The sequence below is a fragment of the Ranitomeya imitator genome, chromosome 7, assembly GCF_032444005.1.
Source record: "Ranitomeya imitator isolate aRanImi1 chromosome 7, aRanImi1.pri, whole genome shotgun sequence".
NCBI lineage: Eukaryota > Metazoa > Chordata > Amphibia > Anura > Dendrobatidae > Ranitomeya > Ranitomeya imitator.
Genome location: NC_091288.1, coordinates 75,246,464 through 75,271,562, shown reverse-complemented (window position 1 = coordinate 75,271,562; position 25,099 = coordinate 75,246,464). Strand labels below are relative to the sequence as shown.

General features: G+C 43.6%; 1 protein-coding gene across 2 annotated transcripts; it reads left to right on the top strand.

The window, feature by feature from the left end:
• The first annotated feature begins 281 nt into the window (after window positions 1-281).
• ADPRH (ADP-ribosylarginine hydrolase) lies at window positions 282-24,736 on the top strand. Of its 2 annotated transcripts, none has more exons than XM_069733529.1 (4): window positions 282-323; window positions 13,726-14,080; window positions 19,569-19,929; window positions 21,076-24,736. In XM_069733529.1, exons 1-4 carry the CDS (start codon window positions 288-290, stop codon window positions 21,461-21,463), a joined length of 1,140 nt encoding a protein of 379 aa, XP_069589630.1. In that variant the 5' UTR covers window positions 282-287; the 3' UTR covers window positions 21,464-24,736. The 2 variants fall into 2 exon arrangements, with proteins under 2 accessions (XP_069589630.1, XP_069589631.1); XM_069733530.1 differs by having other exon boundaries at window positions 311-394; window positions 21,076-23,954.
• The last annotated feature ends 363 nt before the right edge of the window (window positions 24,737-25,099 follow it).

Here is a 25,099-nt window from a genome sequence, read left to right as displayed (position 1 = left end):
CAACTTCTGAACTTGAGATCTTACTTTTTGGAAAATTGTCTTGATTGTATAAAAAATATTTGGCTGGGCCTGTTTATCTTAAGGACAGCCCAACTTTAACTGCTCATGATCATTCATAACACTATTTGTGTATATTTACGTGGAATTTCTGTACATTCACCATGCAGACATAACTGAACAGATAGATCTTTAAATCGTACTCTTTTTCTGCCACCAGGTGGCGCTGACACTCTCTCTTGCTGATCTGTTGTAACAGCTGTGCTCATGCGCAGTGCTTCACTTCCTTCATGTTCAGCAGGAAAAGAAGTTGGGAGTTGCTTCTGGTGAGTAACACGCAGAATATAAGGCGGCCTCTGCTTCTAACACGTGAGGTTTAGGTAGATTCCAGTGCAAGGTAAGAGGCTGAGGAATGTCATTATTGTTACTGTCAGGTGTGAGCAGCTGTCTGTGGTCACCAGTAGTGATGAGCGAATGTGCTGGGATAACGTGTTCTCATGCTCGGGTGCTGTCCGAGTGTCTTTGGCATGCTCGAAAAATATGTTTGAGACCCCTCGGCTACATGTCTCATGGCTGTTCGACAGCCGTAGCTCATGCAGCTATTGCCTGTATGTTTTTGCTCGTCACTAATCACCAGCCGGATTTGCAGATGTTTGAAGTCTCCATTTATAAGTTTGGAGAGACAGACTGAAGAATTCTGATGAATCACATACAGGAAGGAAAGAATAACGAGTAATGTTTCCTTCTAATGTTTCAAGAGTCGGATTCCTAAATATATGTAAACCATATAGTGACACCCAGAGGTGAAAAAGACCAGTATGTCATTATGGGAGTCAATCATTTTCTATTATTTTTGTATCTGTGTAAAAAAAGGAGAAAAGTTTATAGCCCACAGAGACCCCCATGGGAAACCAGATAATGTAATATAGTAAAACCGCACATAGGGCTGATAAGTGTCAAAGGCAACGATAACGCAGCACAGAGAATACTATATTATTACAGCACAAAGATACTCAATACGTTAGAAACACATAATCTAAACTAGAGGGGCACCACAGTATGCATCCCACTCTCAGACCCTAACCCCCTGCCAACCATCGCATAAACATGTACACGTCTCAACAATAAAATGAAAACACCAAGAAGGTGTCCTAAACTTGCTACCATGGCCTGCAGCATCTCCAGACTTATCTTCCATCGAGCACATCTGGGACATCATTGGTCGACAATTACAAAGGGAGCTGCCAGCAGTGGATCTTGATGATTTACCCAAGAGCATTCCTCAGACAACCATTAATAATTTCATTGATGGCATCCAAGTTGTGTAAGTGCTGGGATTTCCTCACGTGGCACTGAATAAATCAAGATTTTTTTTTTTAATTTGTTTCCATTTTTACATCCTTTGCATATCATTAACATGTCTATCCATCCTGTGATTTCCATAATACCATGACTTTTCCTTCTTGATGCTGAGAGTTTCAATGTTGAGGCATGTGTACCCATGTCTGCAGAAAATGAAGTCTACTACAGTATGACCAATGGTGGGCAATTAATTTTCCGAGTGTGTTCCAATTTTTTTTCTCAGACCAATAGACATGAATGGTTGAATGTGATTCGATGATTGGATGTAACTAGTTCATGATGTGAAATTTTTTTTTTTTTACAATCTGTGCATTTGACATGTACTTGACCACATAGAATAACATGGAGATGAGTCCCATACGACGGATAGCACTCGTCCAATTTTTACAGTTGTGTGCACGAGCCCTAACAGACATCAGGAGCAGCAGAGGAGGTTCAATAATGAAACTGGGAAGGGAGAGTAAAAGCTTATTCAGATGTACATTTTTTTTTCTATGTACGAGAAAAATTGTTTTTGTTTCATCAGTGATTGTGTTCAGAGTTTCATTAGTCAAAGTATCTTTCGATTTTTGTCTGAGATTCATTCGTTTTTCTCTGATAGGAAAATAACCTTTTTTTTCTTACATAACAGCCAATGGCATCAGAATGTTGTCTTTCTGTTTTCCCCTTCACAGATCCATACATTTGCATTCCCAAGTTTGATATGACACTTTAATCAATATCGGACATACTGCCTTGATTTTGCAAGGACCGCTCGGTCTGCAAAAACAATCGCACATATGAACAGCCCCAAGGACTATACTATGAGTGCTGTCCATGACAAACATTGATAGAACTAGTATATAAAAAAAACAAAAAAAAAAAAAACAGACATCTGAATAAGCATTAAAGAACTTTTTTTTTTTTTAATGAACTAGGCTTCTCCATCGTATGCGTGACTCTCCCGGTCCCCTCGTATGCGTGGCTTCTCCATCGTATGCGTGGCTCTCCCTGTCCCCTTGTATGCGTGTCTCTCCCATCATATGCATGGCTCCCCCATCCTCTCCTGGCGTATGCGTGGCTCTCCCGGTCCCCTCGTATACGTGGCTCCCCCGTCGTATGCATGGGTTCCCCTGTCCGCCCCGTCATACTCACCCTCCTCGTTCCGTTGCTGAGTGTCCCTGCATCTCCGTTGTCCTGGCGCAGCAGCTGTTCCTGTAATGAGTGGTCACGTGGTACTGCTCATTAAGGCAATGAATATGCGCTCCACACCTATGGGAGTGGAGACACGTACATATTCATTACCTTAATGAGCGGTACCACATGACCGCTCAACACAGGAACAGCTGCTGCGCCAGGACAACGGAGATGCAGGGATGTTCAGCGAGTATATACGGTAGTTAACATTATATTAACTCACATATAATGCCATCCAAAGGCAGAGACCAGCGTTATCCTGGAAGGTGAATGTGTTATGTGAGACATACTGTATATTTTGGGTATGGACTGGGGCTGAAATTCAGTCCTGGCATTTGAAATCACACAGGCCCATTCTGTCCCCGTCCCCAAGCACCAGATGGGATATATTACTAATATTACCCTAGATAGAGGAAAGCAAGGTTTACTACAAGACCAATATCCCTAATGATACCCATGGCCTGCTGAGCCCTGGCCTACTGTTAAGGCCAGTCTCACACGTCCAGATATTTCCGGTACCGGAAGAAACGTTCCTGGAGCTATCCATGTCCGTGTGTGCACGTAGGCCATCCGTGTGCTATCCGTGTGCTGTCCATGTCCGTGTATTAAAGCAATTTGTTTCAATTTTAACCCTATGACTTTAACCCCTTCATGACCCAGCCTATTTTGACCTTAATGACCTGGCCGTTTTTTGCAATTCTGACCAGTGTCCCTTTATGAGGTAATAACTCAGGAACGCTTCAACGGATTCTAACGATTCTGAGATTGTTTTTTCGTGACATATTGGGCTTCATGTTAGTGGTAAATTTAGGTCAATAAATTCTGCGTTTATTTGTGATAAAAACGGAAATTTGGCGAAAATTTTGAAAATTTCGCAATTTTCACATTTTGAATTTTTATTCTGTTAAACCAGAGAGTTATGTGACACAAAATAGTTAATAAATAACATTTCCCACATGTCTACTTTACACCAGCACAATTTTGGAAACAAAATTTTTTTTTGCTAGGAAGTTATAAGAGTTAAAATTTGACCAGCGATTTCTCATTTTTACAACGAAATTTACAAAACCATTTTTTTTAGGGACCACCTCACATTTGAAGTCAGTTTGAGGGGTCTATATGGCTGAAAATACCCAAAAGTGACACCATTCTAAAAAATGCACCCCTCAAGGTGCTCAAAACCACATTCAAGAAGTTTTTTAACCCTTCAGGTGCTTCACAGCAGCAGAAGCAACATGGAAGGAAAAAATGAACATTTAACTTTTTAGTCACAAAAATTATCTTTTAGCAACATTTTTTTTATTTTCCCAATGGTACAAGGAGAAACTGAACCACGAAAGTTGTTGTCCAATTTGTCCTGAGTACGCTGATACCTCATATGTGGGGGTAAACCACTGTTTGGGCGCACGGCAGGGCTTGGAAGGGAAGGAGCGCCATTTGACTTTTTGAATGAAAAATTGGCTCCACTCTTTAGCGGACACCATGTCACGTTTGGAGAGCCCCCGTGTGCCTAAAAATTGGAGCTCCCCCACACGTGACCCCATTTTGGAAACTAGACCCCCCAAGGAACTTATCTAGATGCATATTGAGCACTTTAAACCCTCAGGTGCTTCACAAATTGATCTGTAAAAATGAAAAAGTACTTTTTTTTTCACAAAAAAATTCTTTTCGCCTCAGTTTTTCATTTTCACATGGGCAATAGGATAAAATGAATCCTAAAATTTGTTGGGCAATTTCTCCCGAGTACGCCGATACCTCATATGTGGGGGTAAACCACTGTTTGGGCACACGGCAGGGCTCGGAAGGGAAGGCGCGCCATTTGACTTTTTGAATGGAAAATTAGCTCCAATTGTTAGCGGACACCATGTCGCGTTTGGAGAGCCCCTGTGTGCCTATGCATTGGAGCTCCCCCACAAGTGACCCCATTTTGGAAACTAGACCCCCCAAGGAACTTATCTAGATGCATATTGAGCACGTTAAACCCCCAGGTGCTTCACAGAAGTTTATAATGCAGAGCCATGAAAATAAAAAATAATTTTTCTTTCCTCAAAAATGATTTTTAGCCTGGAATTTCCTATTTTGCCAAGGGTAGTAGGAGAAATTGGACCGCAAATGTTGTTGTCCAGTTTGTCCTGAGTACGCTGATACCCCATATGTGGGGGTAAACCACTGTTTGGGCGCACGGCAGGGCTCGGAAGGGAAGGCACGCCAATTGGCTTTTTAAATGGAAAATTAGCTCCAATCATTAGCGGACACCATGTCAAGTTTGGAGAGCCCCTGTGTGCCTAAACATTGGAGATCCCCCACATATGACCACATTTTGGAAACTAGACCCCCAAAGGAACTAATCTAGATGTGTGGTGAGGACTTTGAACTTCCAAGTGCTTCACAGAAGTTTATAACGCAGAGCCATGAAAATAAAATAAAAATTTTATTTTCTCTAAAATGATTTTTTAGCCTGCAATTTATTATTTTCCCAAGGGTAACAGGAGAAATTTGACCCCAAAAGTTGTTGTACAGTTTCTCCTGAGTACGCTGATACCCCATATGTGGGGGTAAACCACAGTTTGGGCACATGTCGGGGCTCGGAAGTCAAGTAGTGACATTTTGAAATGCAGACTTTGATGGAATGCTCTGCGGGCGTTACGTTGCGTTTGCAGAGCCCCTGATGTGGCTAAACAGTAGAAACCCCCCACAAGTGACCCCATTTTAGAAACTAGACCCCGAAAGGAACTTATCTAGATGTGAGGTGAGCACTTTGAACCCCCAAGTGCTTCACAGAAGTTTATAACACAGAGCAGTGAAAATAATAAATACGTTTTCTTTCCTCAAAAATAATTTTTTAGCCCAGAATTTTTTATTTTCCCAAGGGTTACAGGAGAAATTGGACCCCAGTAATTGTTGCCCAGTTTGTCCTGAGTACGCTGATACCCCATATGTGGGGGTAAACCACTGTTTGGGCACATGTCGGGGCTCGGAAGTCAAGTAGTGACGTTTTGAAATGCAGACTTTGATGGAATGGTCTGCGGGCGTCACGTTGCGTTTGCAGAGCCCCTGGTGTGCCTAAACAGTAGAAACCCCCCACAAGTGACCCCATTTTGGAAACTAGACCCCCCAAGGAACTTATCTAGATATGTGGTGAGCACTTTGAACCCCCAAGTGCTTCACAGACGTTTACAACGCAGAGCCGTGAAAATAAAAAATCATTTTTCTTTCCTCAAAAATGATGTTTTAGCAAGCAATTTTTTATTTTCTCAAGGGTAACAGGAGAAATTGGACCCCAGTAATTGTTGCCCAGTTTGTCCTGAGTACACTGATACCCCATATGTGGGGGTAAACCACTGTTTGGGCACACGTCGGGGCTCGGAAGGGAAGGAGCACCATTTGACTTTTTGAATAAAAGATTGGCTGGAATCAATGGTGGCGCCATGTTGCGTTTGGAGACCCCCTGATGTGCCTAAACAGTGGAAACCCCTCAATTCTAACGCCAACACACCCCTAACCCTTATCCCAACTGTAGCCGTAACCCTAACCACAACCCTAACCGCAACACACCCCTAACCACAACCCTAATTCCAACCCAACCCTAACCCTAAGGCTATGTACCCACGTTGCGGATTCGTGTGAGATTTTTCCGCACCATTTTTGAAAAATCCGCGGGTAAAAGGCACTGCGTTTTACCTGCGGATTTACTGCGGATTTCACCTGCGGATTCCTATTGAGGAATAGGTGTAAAACGCTGCGGAATCCGCACAAAGAATTGACATGCTGCGGAAAATACAACGCAGCGTTTCCGTGCGGTATTTTCCGCACCATGGGCACAGCGGATTTGGTTTTCCATAGGTTTACATGGTACTGTAAACCTGATGGAACACTGCTGCGGATCCGCAGCGGCCAATCCGCTGCGGATCCGCAGCGGCCAATCCGCTGCGGATCCGCAGCCAAATCCGCACCGTGTGCACATAGCCTAATTCTAAAGGTATGTGCACACGCTTCGGAAAACGCTGCGGATCCGCAGCAGTTTCCCATGAGTTTACATTTCAATGTAAACCTATGGGAAACAAAAATCGCTGTGCCCATGCTGCGGAAAAACTGCACGGAAACGCAGCAGTTTACATTCCGCAGCATGTCACTTCTTTCTGCGGATTCTGCAGTGAAATGCGCAGAAAAACCGCGGTAAATCTGCCATAAATCCGCAGCGGTTTAGCACTGCGGATTTATCAAATCCGCTGCGGAAAAATCCGCAGAGGACCAGAATACGTGTGCACATACCGAAACCCTAACCCTACCCCTAACCCTACCCCTACCCCTACCCCTAACCCTACCCCTAACCCTAACCCTAACCCTACCCCTACCCCTAACCCTACCCCTAACCCTACCCCTAACCCTAACCCTAGTTCTAACTCCAACCTTAGTGGAAAAAAAAAAAATTCTTTATTTTATTATTGTCCCTATCTATGGGGGACAAATGGGGGGGGTCATTTACTGTTTTTTTTATTTTGACCACTGTGATAGATTATATCACAGTGATCAAAATTCACATTGGAACGAATCTGCCGGCCGGCAGATTCGGCGGGCGCACTGCGCATGCGCCCGCCATTTTGGAACATGGCGGCGCTCGGGGAAGAAGACGGACGGACCCCGCCAGGATCGGTAAGTATAAGGGGGGGAGATCAGGGCACGGGGGGGGGGAGATCAGGGCACGGGGGGGGCGTCGGAGCACGGGGGGGGAGGGATCGGAGCATGGGGGAGAGTGATCGGTGTGCGGGCGGGTGGATCAGTGTGCAGGGGGGGTGGATCGGTGTGCAGGGGGGGTGGATCGGAGCACGGGGGGGATCGGAGTGCGGGGGGGTTTGATTGGAGCACGGGGGGTGTAATTGGAGCACGGGGGAGCGGACAGGAGGACGGGGGAGCGGAGCACAGGACGGAGGGGAGCGGAGCACAGATCGGGGGGCTGGGGGGGCGATCGGTGGGGTGGGGTGGGTGCACATAAGTGTTTCCAGCCATGGCCGATGATATTGCAGCATCGGCCATGGCTGGATTGTAATATTTCACCATTTTTTTAGGTGAAATATTACAAATCGCTCTGATTGGCAGTTTCACTTTCAACAGCCAATCAGAGCGATCGTAGCCACGAGGGGGTGAAGCCACCCCCCCTGGGCTAAACTACCACTCCCCCTGTCCCTGCAGATCGGGTGAAATGGGAGTTAACCCTTTCACCCGATCTGCAGGGACGCGATCTTTCTGTGACACAGCATATGCGTCACAGGTCGGATTGGCACCGACTTTCATGACGCATACGCTGTGTCACAGGTCGGGAAGGGGTTAAAAAAGCACACGGACAGCATCCGTGTGCGGTACGTGATTACATGCACCCATTGACTTTAATGGGTCCGTGTGATCTGTGCGCTCCCATGAACACTGACATGTCTCCGTGTTTTGCACACGGACACACGATCCGTGAAAACTCGCTGACATCTGCAGAGACACATTCATTTTAATGTGTCTACGTGTGTCAGTGTCTCTGGTATGTGAGGAAACTGTCACCTCACGTATGGGTGTGTTTAGACATGGACTCTGTTAACAATGTAGCAGAAAAAGCAACCCACAACCAAACAGGCCCTTCTGGCATTTGCCAGATGGCCAGTCCAGCCCTGGCATATTTCCTATTTTTAGCCTTTTTCTTATCAAGAATTTAACCATTAAAGGGAATCTGTCACCTACTTTTTGGTATATAAGCTGTGGCCACCTCCGTCAGGGGCTTATCTACAGCATTCTATAGTGCTGTAGATAAGAATTCCCCCCCCCCCCACCTGAAAGATAAGAAAAACAAGTTAGATTATGCTCGCCCAGGGTGGTCCCGTTGCAGTCCGGTCTTACTTTATCTGCCCTCTTGAAGGCAGAGCCAAAGTACCGCAGTGCGCAGGAGCTGGGCCTCTCTGACCATTCCCGACGACAAGAAGCAAGGAAGAGGACTTCATCACATGAAGATGGGAGGCACTGGACCCGGACCGCACCGGACCGCCCCCGGGTGAGTATAATCTAACTTGTTTTTCTCATCTTTCAGGTTACATCGGGGGCTTATCTACAGCATTACAGAATGCTATAGATAAGCCCCTGATGGCGGTGTCCGCAGCTTATATACCAAAAAGTAGGTGACGGACGTAGCTGTGGCAGAATGCGTTACTGCCCTGTTTTATATGCATGCACCAATGGAGGGTAAATCTCCTGAGCTGATGCCAATGTGCTTCTCTTATTGTTTTGAATTGTTCTTATTACTCGAACACTAGTAGATTACAGTATTTTATCCTGTCTGATACATGCCATCCACTGACCTACATAAGATATCTCCTCCTTCTCTTCCGCCCAGTTATTCGCAGCTTGCAATAGACAAGCCGCACTAAAGGGATCTGAGGATCAAGTGCTCATTGACAAATACTAACCATGGGCATGCTGTTCCCTGAGACACTGGTGGGAGCTGTGATTGTCGAGTCCTCACGGACGCCCTGCATGTGTGTCATGGAGGAGGGGACAGTCTTATTTTAGCAGTTATGTCAGGCGTACATAAGCTGACTGTAACCACAAGCATTAGAGGACACAAGGATTTCTAATGAAACTGTGCAGCACTACAATGAAGAGGAGAGTGTTTACCACAGCAGCAGTAATTGTGAGCTCTTCTGTCTAATGTGTGCCTGAGCATGACTAACTCCCTGACAGGAACTTCCTTGTTTGTGTGACTTTAAGGTGGGTTTCCAGCAATGGACATTTATCACCTTATCTACAGGGTAGGTGATAAATGTTTGATGCCATGAGACGCCCAGGATTACAAGAAGAGGGGCACCGAGCCTCCCAATGCTCTTCACTGCGCAACTACTTCACTGCGCACTGAGCCGTGATCAAACGTGTTCTTTGCCCATACGTCCTTTGTCCATGGGGCTGACCAAGACAAAAGTCCAGTGCTCAACTCTTTCTGTCAGATCCATTGACTTTCAGTGGCTCCACACAGCTTGTGCTCAACCGCTGCTTCATTCAGGATCCTGATTGCGGGTGGGAGTCCCAGCCATGTGTCCCCAAACGACCACACCTTTTCTAAACCTATTCATTGGATAAGGTGAATTACAGGGCATCTTTAAGACTGGGTTCACATATTGCGTATTTAGTATAGATTTTAGCCTAATCTCATCCACGTGCTGCGGGTTCTATTTGGCACAGAATACATGTGCAAAATGTCCAAACACGTGTCTTTATCCCCCCATCTAAAGGATGGGTAAACAGACCATCTCTGCCTAACATTCTCTTCATAAAAATACCAGCTCAAACTACCAACTTTTTTATAAGCTTCTAACACTATCTCAACATGTTGAAACAGACCAGAACATTTACTGGGGAATTTCTCACCCTTAACACTGTCATAAATACAAAAGGCTTGTAGCCAATTGTTAAAAGACCTACCATAGGTATAGGTCTATGTCTATCCTCGTCCTTCTCCAGCCTTGCCAAACATTCCTTAGAGGCTGGTAGCAAAGGCAGGATCTCTATAAACTCACTACGCCGAATGTTTTCTTTAATTGCCTTGGGAAAGTGATATCCCAGGAGTGAGACTGAACAAACTAGAGCTTCTTTATAGCAATCTTCACCCACCCCTTTCACCCCTGACACTATTGGGGTTACTATAGATTCCTGCTCCTCCCCCCCCCTAGACCATTATCTAGGGGTCTCCATATCTCTGCTACACCTGGGGCTCTAACAACTGGCTAGCTGACATTGAAAGTTCAGCTGAGGGTTGCAGTAAATCTTTTAAAGATGATAAAAAAAAGACAATTAGTCTAATGTGTATTGTACATTAGGAGGGCTCTTCTTACCACCCTGGGTCACGCCTGAAGACCTCACTCTCTGTGGGCTCTTTAGCTTATGGACTGGCAATCCCAGGATCTGCAACGGCTTCCTCCAATTGGTGGTCATCTGAGGCCAGCCAGGTCCTGTCATGTGAAGAGGTGTCAGCTGGACCCCTGCATCCCCGCCGCATTCCGGTGGTTCTCTGAGCTCAAAGGTGATGGGAAATACAGGACTCTTCTCCTTTTACTCCTGCAGCCAGTACGCATGCCTACGCCACCAGATGACAATGCGACTTAGGTTCGGCTGCTGCGGCTCGTTCGTCCTATTCCCTGGTCAGGCTGTAATCGGCACTCAGCCCTGGAACATCGTCTGGCTGTCCAATGGGGCAGCGATGGAGACATTCCATGGCACCTTCCACTCCCATTCTTCTGCAGAGTTCATCCAGCATCCATTTTTCTATACAGGTACAGCAACCCTTCTTCATGCATCATGCCCTATCAGCAGGCCTTGCAGGGTGGAGAAACACAATCTTCCCCTGTGACGCACAGCTGACTGGCTATACACTCCAACCAATCCCTAACTTTCTCCCTGTAGGGAAAAGTGGGAAGACCAACCTTGACGGGAAACCCATTCCTGCCATTTTATCCCTACAGGAGAGGAACACTAATGCATGTTAATACCATGTGTTCCCCTCCTAAAGATACGGGTTTGGCAATCTGCTGGCTAGCCATTGTTTTGGGGTTTTTTGGTGTGTTTCTGCAAATAAAGAGGGAAAGTAAGCCTTGATTTTAGATGCAGAAACGTTGTGGGTTTCTGTTTATAAATCAACACCAAATGCCTAATGGCTGAAACTAGCCTAAAGGCATTGGATAAACTTTTTATTAAAATGATGCCAGAAAATCACAGATATTGTACTGCCGCTCTGTCAACTGTATAGTGGCCAAGGTGGGTACTGCACATTGATTCGAATCAATATGGAGGCGGATGTGCAAGGCTCGGCCGTGGCCTCTATGCAGTTAGTGGAGCTGTGCAGTTCCCCTCCGCACCTGATCATATTAGTCTGGCACCGGTAACAGCTGATCAGTGGAGATGTTGGTTGTCACACCTCCATCGATAAGCTATTGATAACCTGTCGTGAGGATAAGCCATCATTATAAAAGCCCTGGAGAACCCATCTCTCGTACCATACATCTTGGGATAGTTCTGGTTCAGAGACCAGATAAGGAAGGAAACATTCATATTTGATAATTAGATGTTTTAATCAGACAAGTAAGACTCTGAGGTGAAAGACATAGTAGGATGTGGGGATTTTATTTGGAATCACTGGCAGCATCATTTAGGGATGGGCTCCCTCATTTAAGGCCTCTATGTTTAACCTTCAGTTAGTCGTGCATCAACATATAAGCAACATATATGAAAGAAGAATCTTTATTTAGGAACTTAAGGTACAACATCTTAGCTAAACGATAATACAAACTTTTATCAACAAAATTCAAACATCAACCTATGTGTTATAAAAAAAAAAAAAAAACAAGTACTTATTTAGCACAAGAATCCCATATCATCTTATGGTTCTCATTGCACGTATGGTTTTGGTTTTTCTATCACTTAGGCTACTTTCACACTGGCGTTTTTTTTAATACGTCGCAATGCGTCGTTTAGGGGAAAAAACGCATCCTGCAAAGTTGTTTGCAGGATGCGTTTTTGCCCCATAGAGTAACATTACCGACGCATTGTGACGTATTGACACACGTCGCAACCGTCGTGCGACGGTTGCGCCCTGCTGTGGCGGACCGCCGGGAGCAAAAAACGTTAAATGTAACGTTTTTTTGCTGCCGACGGACCGCTTTTTCCGACCGCGCATGCGCGCTTGGAACTCCGCCCCCACCTCCCCGCACCTCACAATGGGGCAGCGGATGCGCCGGAGAAATGCATCCGCTGCACCCATTGTGCGGCGCATCAAACGCTAGCGTCGGAATCTCGGCCCGACGCATTGCGACGGGCCGAATCCGACGCTAGTGTGAAAGTAGCCTTACACACAAATGACATTTGACAGGACTTTGGCTACTTCCAGCACAAGAAAGGTCACCAACAAAGGACTACACTATTCCTCATCACTATCCCCCTTCACACATCCGCTTAAAAAAACGTAAACGTGAGATGTTCAGTTTTTACTGTACGTGTGGTTTTCTATTGGCCGTACGTGTGTCATCCCGTATGCCGTCCGCGTGACACGTACCGGAATAAAATGCATTCAAGAAATTACTCATTTTTGTGTGTTAAAGATGTACAAAGATAATAAATGATCGGCACAAATTTATATATCTGACGGATATTTATCTATCTTATCTTTGCACATAAAAATCAGTAATTTCTTGGATGCATTTCATTCTGGTATGTGCCATGCGCACGGCACACAAAGGTCATCCGTATGCCGTACGTGTGTACATGGACCCATTGACTTGTATTGGCCCCTGTCCACCATACAGCCGCAAGAAAAGACATGTCCATGTGAAGATCACCATTGGTTTTAATTTTTCCATGTGGAAGCATGTCTCTTGTACGTGTGAAAACGAATGTAAAATGTACCAGAGACACGAACATGTGAAGGGGCCTTAGTCGCGCGGGTTCCATTGGACTCAAAGCCCCTCGTTGTGGAATGTGTAGTCGACACCATCTCTCACAATGCACTGAGGAGGGACGGGCGCCTGGGCTAGGAAGCTATCAAAACGGACAATTGCCTACCATCCATATTTGCGGAAATATGATGAAAACAAACTCGCTGGGGCTGCCATGGACCCGATGCGACTGATAAAAGGTTAACTCTGTAATGCTGTAGTGGGAGAAGTGTGGTGCGCTTGCTTATCACACACGGGGTGTCAACAGTGAAAACCCATTAACTACTGCAGTAAACCTGTTTGCATCAGTTTAGAGCTGTTCTTTGCCTGAAAGCCCTTGCCACATGGCTGATCAGTGAACATAGGGAGGCATACAGACGTAAGGGTCTTCACAGTTTTGTAGATTGCTGCTAGGGAAGCATATTTCTCATCGAGCAAGTCACAATTGTAGTTATTTATTTTTGTACCTATCCTAGTTAGCTATTTATATGTTCATCCTGTTATTCCTGCTTCATAAATTCATAAATACATTATGCACGAAACAAACAGACTGTAATAAACTGGCTGAGCAGATGTAGAAAGGAAATGGACTTCACAAGATGGCATTTCATGGACTTGTATCTTAAATTTTCTTAGTAATTTTTTATATGGAAATGCTCACATGTAAACTTTTTCCACAAATTTTGAAGAGAACCTGAGAACATTCAAAGCATTAACTGTAACGTTCTGTTCCCAGCTCTTGTTTACAGGTCTCTGTAAACCTCTTTCTGGAGCTGGCATGTGTTCTGCATTAGTGGAGAATTATGTGGCCGCCATGGTCCTCAGCGCAGCCGGAGATGCCCTCGGTTACAAAAATGGCAACTGGGAATTCTGCAGGCGGGGAATGGAGATCCATGCTGAACTGGCCAAACTAGGCGGCATCGAGAACATAGATGTCAAGAATTGGATTGTAAGTGATGACACCGTTATGCATATTGCCACAGCAGAAGCTTTGGTGAAAGCTGGGAAAAACATCGAGCCTTCCAATTTATATCCATTACTGGTGAAAGAGTACAAGGAATGTATGGAGGACATGGACGGCAGAGCACCAGGTATTATTCATTATGGCTCATATGCATACAAAATAAAGAGGTGACTTTGCAAATAATCCTTCTCAACCCCTTACACGCATGGAGTTATCTGTAGGCTCATGGTAAAGAAGCCTTAAAGCAAATGGAAGTATGGCTATGTCCTTTGGATGACATGGGCACAGGAGCTGTGTGTGCTCTGGCTATAAGGGATGACAACTATAATGTGTGGCTCACATCCCCCTACAAGGGCTGAAACCAGAGTCACCCCAAAATATGGCCATTTAAGCACTTGATAACGCAAGCTCCCTCTTCTACTATCCCCAATGACATAACTGAGGGGTGTCTGTAGATAACCAACGGCCTCTGTCGCAGCCTCCTAAATTGGCAGTTTGTTACAGACGGGCTGTAATACATTGGTTTACAGAGTATTCCCCCTTCAAAAAAGAAAAAAAGTTAATGTTTTATGTAACTCAAAGTAAAAAAAAAATGAAAAAAAAAATGGACCCATCGAGCAGCGGGGGCATTACAGCACGCTCCTATGTAGTGAGCGCTGACTGCTCACATACCCCAGCAATGGTCCCATGACTGGAAGCGAGAGGCTGCAGGACTAGAACTTCATTTACATCCAGTTAGAGTGCCACATACTGTATGTTTAAAACTGTGCTTACCTGCAGATTAGCACTATAGCTGCTGTTAAATATCGTTTTTGTTTTAGGTTAAAACAGGTTCCCTTAAAAAAAAAAAAAAAAAATACAAAATTGAAGGTGTATTCCCTTCATGGAAAGAGTGGATAAAAGTTAATCAGTCATATGAACACCAAAATGATGCAATTGATAAGTATCATTCATCTTGCAAAAAATCAGCCCTCATACATCTACATAGACAAAAGAATCTAAAACGTTGTTCTGGAATAATTTTTGCTGTTTGTTGTAGAAAATAACTGCTACAGGAATACTCCCTCTCCACGAGTCCAGCACTGCCTCCCCGCTACTGCTCCAGTCTTGGATGACAAGCTGCAACAGTAACACCAGTGCATGTGGCCATTGCGCGTGCGCGATGGTGTAGCGGCGTGTGGCTGGGGGATCCGGCGACGCCGTCCCCGGCTTCCGGGCGCGTCCGTGAGCGCTCTAGCCGTTTCCGGAAGTGACGCGGGGGGGTGGAGCCGGGACCGGAAGCCAGAAGCCGGCCGGCTTCAGCTGGGGATGCCGCGGTCCTGCATGCGGTGGGAGCGGCAGGGGGAGAGCGTTCAGGGGCGGGGGAGGGTGGAGCAGGGTCCGGTACAGGGGGGGGATTGATTACTATCAGTGGTTCCGGAAGGAGAACAGGGTAGTGATTTTTACTCTCCTCTATTCCTAATAAGTAAACCGGACGGCTCCTTCAGAACAATTATTAACCTTAGAGCGCTGAATAATTTTCTGACCGTTCAATCCTTTAAAATGGAAACTATTAACACCGCAATAAAGCTGCTGTTTAAAAACTGCTTTATGGTAGTATTGGATTTGAAGGACGCCTATTACCATATCCCTATTTATGCAGGTCACCAACAATACCTGAGGGTGTCAATATGATCACTGCACCCCTAAATGAATTAATTGGGGAGTGTATTTTGTAAAATGAGTTCTCATATGGGGAGTTTCTGTTGTTCTAGCACCTCGGGCTCTGCCAATGTGACATGGCACCCTCAAACCATTCCAGCAAAATATGGTGCTTCTTCCCTTCTGAGCTTTGCACTGTGCATCGAAATAGTATTACCCCATATATGGGGGATCGACATACTCAGGAGAAATTGCTCAGCAAATTGTATGGTACAATTTCTCCTGTTACCCTTGTGTAAATAAAAAAAAATTGGGGCTAAAATAACATTTTTGTGGGGAAAATGTGATTTTTGATTTTCATGGCTTATTGTTTTCAACGTTACAAACTACTGTGAAGCAATTGGGAATTCAATGTGCTCACCACACATCTAGATAAGTTTCCTGAGGGGTCTAGTTTCCAAAATGGGGTCACTTGTGGGGAATTTTTACTATTTAGGCACATCAGGGGCTCTCCAAATGCGACATGGCGTCCACTAATTGTTCCAGCAAATTTTGCATTCAGTCAAATGGTCCTTCTTCCCTTCTGAGCTCTGCCGTGCACCCAAATAGTGGTTTTCCCCCACATATGGAGTATCGGCATGCTCAGAAGAAATTGCACAACAAATTTTGTGGTCCATTTTTTTTTCCTATTGTCCTTGTGAAAATAAAAAAATGTGGAGTCTAAACTACTTTTTTGTGTGTGAAAAATAGTTAAATGTTCATTTTTTTTCTACATTCCAAAAATTCCTATGAAGCACTTAAAGGGTTAATAAACTTCTTGAATGTAGTTTTGAGCACCTTGAGGGGTGCAGTTTTTAGAATGGTGTCACTTTTGGGTATTTTCTATCATGTAGACCCCTCAAAGTCACTTCAATAGTGAGGTGGTCCCTAAAAAAAGGTTTTTTTAAATTTTGTTGCTTCTCAACTTTTTATCCTTGTATCTTCCTAACAAAAGTTTCAAAATTGTGCTGCTGTAAAGTAGGCATGTGGGAAATGTAGTTTATTAACTATTTTGTGTGACCTTTCTCTCTGATTTAAAGGCATAAGAATTCAAAGTTTGAAAATTGCTAAATTTTCCAAATTTCCGTCAAATTTCCATTTTTTTTCACAATTAAAGGGAACCTGTCACCCCGTTTTTTGAGATTGAGATATAAATACTGTTAAATAGGGCCTGCGCTGTGTGTTACTATAGTGTATGTAGTGTACCCCGATTCCCCACCTATGCTGAGAAATAACTTACCAAAGTCGCCGTTTTCGCCTGTCAATCAGGCTGGTCAGGTCGGGAGGGCGTGTTCACAGCGCTGGTTCTTCCTCAGCTTTACGTTGGTGGCGTAGTGGTGTGCGCCTGTTGAGGTGACTAATCCACTGTGGGCACGTGAACAAGCAGTGCGCGATCTGCGCTGTCATCCCTTTCGTCGGTGGGGGCGGCCATCTTCCTGGGGCCGCGCGTGCGCAGATCGAGTGCTCTGCTGCACGGGGTTTCAGGAAAATGGCCGCGGGATGCCGCGCGTGCGCATTAGAGATCGCGGCGGCCATTTTCCCAAAGCCGAGTTTGCATCTCACGTGCCCAGAGTGGATTAGTCACCTCAACAGGCGCACACCACTACGCCACCAACGTAAAGCTGAGGAAGAACCAGCGCTGTGAACACGCCCTCCCGACCTGACCAGCCTGATTGACAGGCGAAAACGGCGACTTTGGTAAGTTATTTCTCAGCATAGGTGGGGAATCGGGGTACACTACATACACTATAGTAACACACAGCGCAGGCCCTATTTAACAGTATTTATATCTCAATCTCAAAAAACGGGGTGACAGGTTCCCTTTAAATGCATGTTATATGGAAGACATTTTATCAGTATCATGAAGTACATAATGTTATGAGAAAACAGTCTCAGAATCACTGGTATCCATTGAAGCGATCCAGAGTTATTACCTCATAAATTGACAGTGGTCAGAATTGTAAAAATTGGCCTGGTCATTAACGCACAAACCACCTTGGGGGAAGGGGGTAAAGGACTTAAAAACATGAAATGCTTATAATTGTACTTCAGTTACCATATAAACATTTGATTAAAAGATTTAAAAACACCATAGCAGCAAACTGTGTAAAAAAAATAAATAAATAAATTTGTTTGTCTCAAAACTTTTGTCCACGACTGTAGAGCTGAAGTCACTTGTTCTATGTGATAATAATATTATTGATAAAGCACTAACATATTCTGCAGCACATTAGAAGTCATCAGAGAAATTAACAGTTCAGACAATAAAAAAATTGGAAAGTAACATATAGTTCAATAAATACAGGAGGAGTGAGGCCACCATAGGTAGAACGAGCGTTTTATGTATGGTAGTCATCATTATAATAGGGCATTTAGGTCATCAGCCAGTATCTGTATAAGTACAGTAAAGGTACCGTCACACTGAACGATATCGTTAACGATATCGTTGCTTTTTGTGACGTAGCAACGATATCGTTAACGAAATCGTTCTGTGTGACAGTGACCAACGATCAGGCCCCTGCTGGGAGATCGTTGGTCGCTGGGGAAAGTCCAGCACTTTATTTTGTCGCTGGATCTCCCGCTGACATCGCTGAATTGGCATGTGTGACGCCGATCCAGCGATGTCTTCACTGGTAACCAGGGTAAATATCGGGTTACTAAGCGCAGGGCCGCGCTTAGTAACCCGATGTTTACCCTGGTTACCATTGTAAAAGTAAAAAAACAAAAAACACTACATACTTACATTCCCGGTGTCTGGTCATGTCCCTCGCCTTCAGCTTCCCGCGCTGACTGGTGAGCACCGGCCGGCCGTAAAGCACGCTGTGCAGAGGTGACGTCACCGCTGTACTTAACAGTCGGCGCTCAGTCAGTGCGGGAAGCTGAAGGCGAGGGACATGACAGACACCGGGAATGTAAGTATGTAGAGTTTTTTTTTTTTTTTTTTACATTTACAACGGTAACCAGGGTAAACATCGGGTTACTAAGCGCGGCCGTGCGCTTAGTAACCCGATGTTTACCCTGGTTACCCGGGGACTTCGGCATCGTTGGTCGCTGGAGAGCTGTCTGTGTGACAGCTCTCCAGCGGCCAAACAGCGACGCTGCAGCGATCGACATCGTTGTCTGTATCGCTGCAGCGTCGCTTAGTGTGACGGTACCTTTACTTGGTGCTATTGAGAGCATGGAGGATGTGCAAACAGATGAATAAGAGGAACCACATGCTGAGGAAAACTTGGAAAGGAGCAACAGGGAAGAGTTAGATCAGTGAGGTGATAGGCTTGTCTAAAGAGATGTGGTGGCTAGGTATTTGTTGGGTTGTCTGGGGTAATGCATTTCAGAACACTGGCACAACACTATGGAAGTCTTGGAGATGAAGGTATGAGGTTCGGATTATGGAGGATGTTAATATTAGACCAGTTGCAAAATGAAGAGGAGATGTAGGGTGGTGCAAAATTGTGGAGAGCTTTGTGGGTGAGAGAGATACCTTTTATATTGTATTCTGTAGGAAATGGACAACCAGTGTAATGACTGGCACAGGATGGAGGTATTGGTGTAGTGGCTTGACAAAAATACGACCCTGGATGCCCCATTCAGAACAGTAAATATAAGATTGTCACATTGTGAACCACATAGACTTGTTTAGTCAGTGTGGGATCAGGATAGTCGGAGTAAGGGTCAGTTGGTTCAAACTAGAATGAAGCTCATAATGGCTTCAAACAGTAATTGGTTAGACATCTCAAAACAAAATTATTTACTGGAGATAGTTTTTAATCTAAGGAAAAGATAAAATGTTTTACTGGATTTGTGTCTTAAAGACATTAAAAGTAAAAAAATAAAATAAAATTAAAAAGTATAGAGTAGACCTGTCAAGCAAGGCTGAAAAAAGTGTTCAATAACATGTTATTGGCTAATCTGATACATTTTCTGTGTGCCTCTAGGAGGAACCTGCGTAGACAATGCACATTTGCTAAGTCCTGAGACACCAGACGGATGGAAAATCCCGTTTCAAAGACACGCTGGAGGATGTGGTGCGGCTATGAGAGCCATGTGCATAGGATTGAGGTTTCCACGTCCAGAGCAGCTGAATGACCTGATACGCATCAGTGTAGAGAGCGGTAGGATGACACATCATCATCCTACAGGCTATCTTGGTTCAGTGGCGGCCGCATTGTTCACTTCTTATGCCATAAATCGTAAGCCTCCACACGAATGGGGAAAGGAATTGTTGGCCGTGTTGCCTTTGGTAAAAGACTATGTCATAGATGCTGGGCAATATGTCTCCGAAAACCTGGATGCATGGTGAGCATAGAGTCATGATCATATAAAAACACATCTTCTTACTGTCTGTTGTACACAGGATACTGACACAACAGCATTCACAGCAAATGGAACAACTCACAGTTGAGAATACAATCTATACATTGACCCAGCAAAACAAACGTCACTTAATCCATGGTTGTATTAGTATGTACATAGGCTGTAAGAATGAGAATACTGATTTGTACTACCAGCATATTCTATTACAACCAACATTTTGGCCATTAAGACGTACAGACTTGCAAGCTTGAGATTGATATCCACCATTATTCTCCTCTAGATGGTGGTTTGGTTTTTTTTTGACAAGCATCAAACTTGCCGTAAATGATCAATTTGAAAAATCAGCTGTGACCCTCAGAATTTCTCCTTCATGCTAGTCTCTAGAAAGCTTTACTTGGGACCCTCACATTAGATACCTTTTTTTTTCTTCTGCCATCCAGGAACATTGTGGTCACCAGTGACTTTTTTTCCTTGGCTCACATGGTCACAGACACGATAATTTACTTCTGGAACGGCAGAGCTACTGCTTATTTAGGGAAATGATGTTACCAGTGCTCACAATGTTCCCTTCATTGCACATCTGGACACCAGGGTTGCCAACTGTCCAGAAATTCCAGGACAATCTGTAAAAAAAAAAAAAAAATGTAAGGTGCCCATTTTTGTTAGCTTCTTCAGCCTCAAAAGCAAAAAAAAAAAAAAAATTTGTTGACTGTATATATCATCATTTTACGTTGAATGCACAGAATGTATTCATATCAGTTATGTGCTGTAGACATGTATCACTTATAATCATTTTATTATGGTTTTTCAATGTGTCCGTAAAAAATATTGTTTGTCTGTGATTTTTTGATAAGCTGTCCAGAAAAAATAAATAGTCAAGTTGGCAACTCTGCTGGACACACAATTCAGAGTCATATTATTCTATTTTTTACCTAACATTTCTGAGTGTGACAAAGAATAAATGGGATACTGAGATTAACTGTGTTAACATCTGAACTGTGATATTTGTACGGATTGAGATTTTAGTATTTTAATTGCTTGTTGGGTTTGGTGGCTTGGCACACCAGCAGAGAATATGTATTCATATATGAAATGGTAATGTTAACCTTTATCTTATATGTTGTCTAGGTCTTACTTTGAAGGACAGTGGAATTCTTATCTTAAAGAAAGGGGAATTTTGGATGGAACTTCTCAGCCGAAGTTTCCAGAGAAGTACGACGTTCAAGAACGAGATGAATTTTACAAATCGGTCAGCTACAGCGGATGGGGTGGAAGCAGTGGACACGATGCCCCTATGATCGCTTACGATGCAATCCTTGGTTCTGGTGACAACTGGACAGAACTTTCTCACCGTGCATTTTTCCACGGTGGCGATAGTGATTCCACTGCAGCCATTGCAGGTGCTTGGTTTGGAAGCATGTATGGATTCAAAGGTGTCCCCAAAGCCAACTACAAGAAATTGGAGTACAGAGATAAACTAGAAAAGCTTGGAAAGGATCTCTACCATCTTGCATAGAGCATGGGCTTCATGTTTCCACAAAGTATTAGGTTCCTTTCACTTAAATTAAATGTATACTATTAACAAGAGCAATTCCCAGTAAAATTATCTTCTGATAAGTCATAGACAATTGGGGGAAGTCTGTGCTCTCCGACCACAATGCTTCTTTACAATGAAAGTCATCTATGCACCACTCAAACCTCTTTAGTATTGCTCCTAGGTTTCTGTAACTGGAAACATAAAGCAACATTGTAAGAAATGGAATATTGATTACAATGAATCTACACTATAAATCTGGAAAGTGCAGAAGGTGACTCTACAGAACCATGTGGAAATAAGGTCCAGTATTACAGATGTCACCAATATGATCTCATCGCATATTTCTATTACTATATATGTTGCAAGAAGATTTTCGTGGTAATCTGTGAGATGCTACATAGCGATTGATTTAGTTTTTTTTATCGTAAGTCTTAAAGTTCCTTAATGCCAGTTTCTCTATAAGAAGAATTTAAAAAATGAAATGTCACATGCCAAACCTCAGCGAAAGGAATTTTATACTGTAAAGATTATTTTCATGTATTTTACATGCCCCATGGCCTGATGGATGGACCACATACCTTAACCATTTGCTGACTGTCTTTTAACCATATACAATACATAAGACTAGCTTCCAATAGCTATTCAGCGCTGTTTAAGAGCACTGCACAGTCTGCAGCTGTACAGGTAAATGTATCAGCGGGAGGAAAGAAATTTCGACAGCTGGATCCATGAAAGTGAAGAGCTGATTGTCTTCCTGATCATTTTAGGATGTCACTTGCTGTATTCGTCCCAGCAATCCCAGTAGGGGATGAAACCAGCAGTTCTATCTTTAAACAAGTTCAAGATAAAATAACTCCAAAAGGCTTCCTACAGTAAAATAATGTGAACAGCACGTAGGAAACAAAGTATTGAAAAATATAAGAACAGCTGACACCAATGTGGCAGCCCCTGCACCGGTGACCAAAAATGGAAAGGGGAATCCACGTTGTAAACTTCTTTTAGTCCAGCAGTTTCTGGGGAAGGTTTATACCCGCTAAGATACAAGTATATACGTTTGCATTCTCGCACACGCACGCACGCACGCACGCACGCACCTGCACCCACCTGTTGTTTATATACTGTATGCTCTTGTTGTAAGAAGATTTGAGTATTTCTTGAAACAAATTATATACGGTATATTCATTCACCTCTTTTGCTGAAATCTTTGGCTAAGAACAAATGGTGTCGAAATGCAAAACACGAGCAATTCACAAAGATAGTTCCCTAGAGGTTCTACAACTTCATAATCTAAATATATTCATATCATTAGAGTATACGCGTGCCTATACTTTAGGGCAGGGATCACTGAACCTGCTGTGAAAATAGAATTCCTATAATACTTGGGCATTTATCATATAAAAAGTGTCTACTGGAGACATAGTAGTAAATTACACTGAATATAAGAAATGCCACATATAGTATGTAAAATAATATTCTCTGCAGATATTGAGGTCAAAATGTGTGTTCTATATTAAACGTATACTATGTGCATATAGCTCTGACAAATGACTAAGTTAAGCAGTAGCTAGAATTGTAGAAACCTTTTTTTGATAGTATTAATCAAATCTGGCACTAAATTCATGTGGCCTGAACCTCGGACAGCATTGGCTGAGACACTGGGTGCGGAGTTTCAGAGAGAACATAGCCGGTTACGATATGGAGAGACGTTAATATTCCAGTGTCGACTCTTGCCAACTTCTCCTGTTTTTGCTTTTGGTGATTGATAGGTTTCTCCAAATATACGCACAAGAGAGAAACCTGTCAATCAACTAGAGTGGTGGAGGAGAAGCCAGCTGGACTAGTCACTTTTCTCCCCATGGTCTTTTCAAACTTTGTTTTCTCAGAAATGAGGCAGCCAGCATCTGATTCATGACTGAATGAGGTTCAGGCCACATGAATCTAGTGACAGATTCCCTGTAAGTTGCCCTGAATTGCTTTGTTCTGTGTCCTAGCCTTTCATCATTTGTTATAACATTTACGCTGGATCCTTGATCCATCAATGTTTCATCAATAATGAGTAATCTTCATCTTATACGTTTTTTTTATTTTTACATTTATTCTAGAGGCTACAAAGTGCTGCGAGTGGTGTTACAGACCCATAGAATTAGTATTGAGCCTGTACACCACTCCGTGCTTTCTCTCCTGCAGGAACCGTACACTTCAGAGCAGTGATTTGAGTGATCAATGAGGGCCTTGAGATCTGGACCCCCAGTGATTGACAGCACTTTACAGACCCTAGAATAGATAACAGAACTTATGGAATGATAATTAGCTTTTAAGAATATGGTGTAAAAAAACAAAAAAAGATGCTTTTTATGACAGTACCCCAAAATGTAATACTGCTCTTGGCTTATACTAGTAAATGTTAAAAAAAAAGGACTTGTATTTATCTGATGTCTTTTCCTAAGCAATATAAATTCTGAAACGTTTATATTGTAGTGAAGTGTTATGTGGGCAGATGGCGAGTGTCACTTGTTAGATTAGGATGTCATGGCTGTATAAATATATTTGCCGTTATCATGTGGGGCCTGGTTAAAGGTTTTTCAAGAGTTAGAAAGGAAAAATTGAGGAACAAAGGTAGAAAAAAAGTACTTCTAAATAATCAAGTGCTCCATCTCCAATGCTCCTGCGGTTCCCAAGTCCCTCCAGGTATTGTCCGCAGCAGTCGCTTTGTTGCTACCAGAATGTAGTAGACCCAGACTAGTTGGAGGCCGCCACCATTTGTGTGGGAGCTGAAAGGGATAATATTTCTTTTAAAATTCTTGGATAACTTTGCTCTTGGTGGTACTAGATGCATCAGATCTTCTGCTTGCAGTTGAACTTGCAGTGAACGCTTAGCCTTAAAAGCCTTGACATTTTCTCCATTTATTCTGAATTCTGCATTGCAGAGTCTTTTTTTTTTTTAAATAATAAACTACGGTAAGTAAAATCAATGAAAGAAGCAACAGCCGTGCTGCACTACTGGCTTTGTCCAAGATCGCTGACATGAGAACCATATATTAAGTGCACTTATTCCACTATTGCAACTCTTTTAATAATATAAAGTTCTTGGGGCAAATTTTTAGCAAAGAGTGTGAGCCAATCTGTCACAGAGCCTTATCAAGCCTTATTCTAAAGACTAAGCCACAAATGGACTGAGAGAGAATAGTATTAAAAAAAAATCAGTTCCCAATATAGTCACTTTTATTTTCAATAAAAGACATAAGTCCTTCATCCATGGAGTCTGTCAGTTTCTTGATCTGTCAACTTTTTGGGCAGCACCAACCACAGCCTACCAGACACTAAGAGGTGACTTTTTCCCTCACAGTAAATATCCTGCTTAAAGGAAACGTTTCACCAGTTTTTGAACGCTGTATGTAAATAAAGGTGGTCTGATTAGCGTCCTCGCTGCGGCGCCTGTGCCTCCTCTCTGCTCCTAATCGTGTTCTCCTGCTTTGATTGATGTGGACACATCATCCACATTGCGACCCGAGTTATTTCACCTGCACAGTAGCCTCATAGGACCGCGTGGGCGCACTCTGCTCTGCCCTGCTGTGAGCAGAGCATAAGACAGCACTACGCAAGCGCCTAGCCTTG

Coding starts and splice junctions, on each gene's coding strand:
- ADPRH (XM_069733529.1), top strand. CDS start 288: ATGTTCAGCAGGAAAAGAAGTTGGGAGTTGCTTCTG. Junction 14,081..19,568: donor CATGGACGGCAGAGCACCAG/GTATTATTCATT, acceptor GTGTGCCTCTAG/GAGGAACCTGCGTAGACAAT. Junction 19,930..21,075: donor TCCGAAAACCTGGATGCATG/GTGAGCATAGAG, acceptor TATGTTGTCTAG/GTCTTACTTTGAAGGACAGT.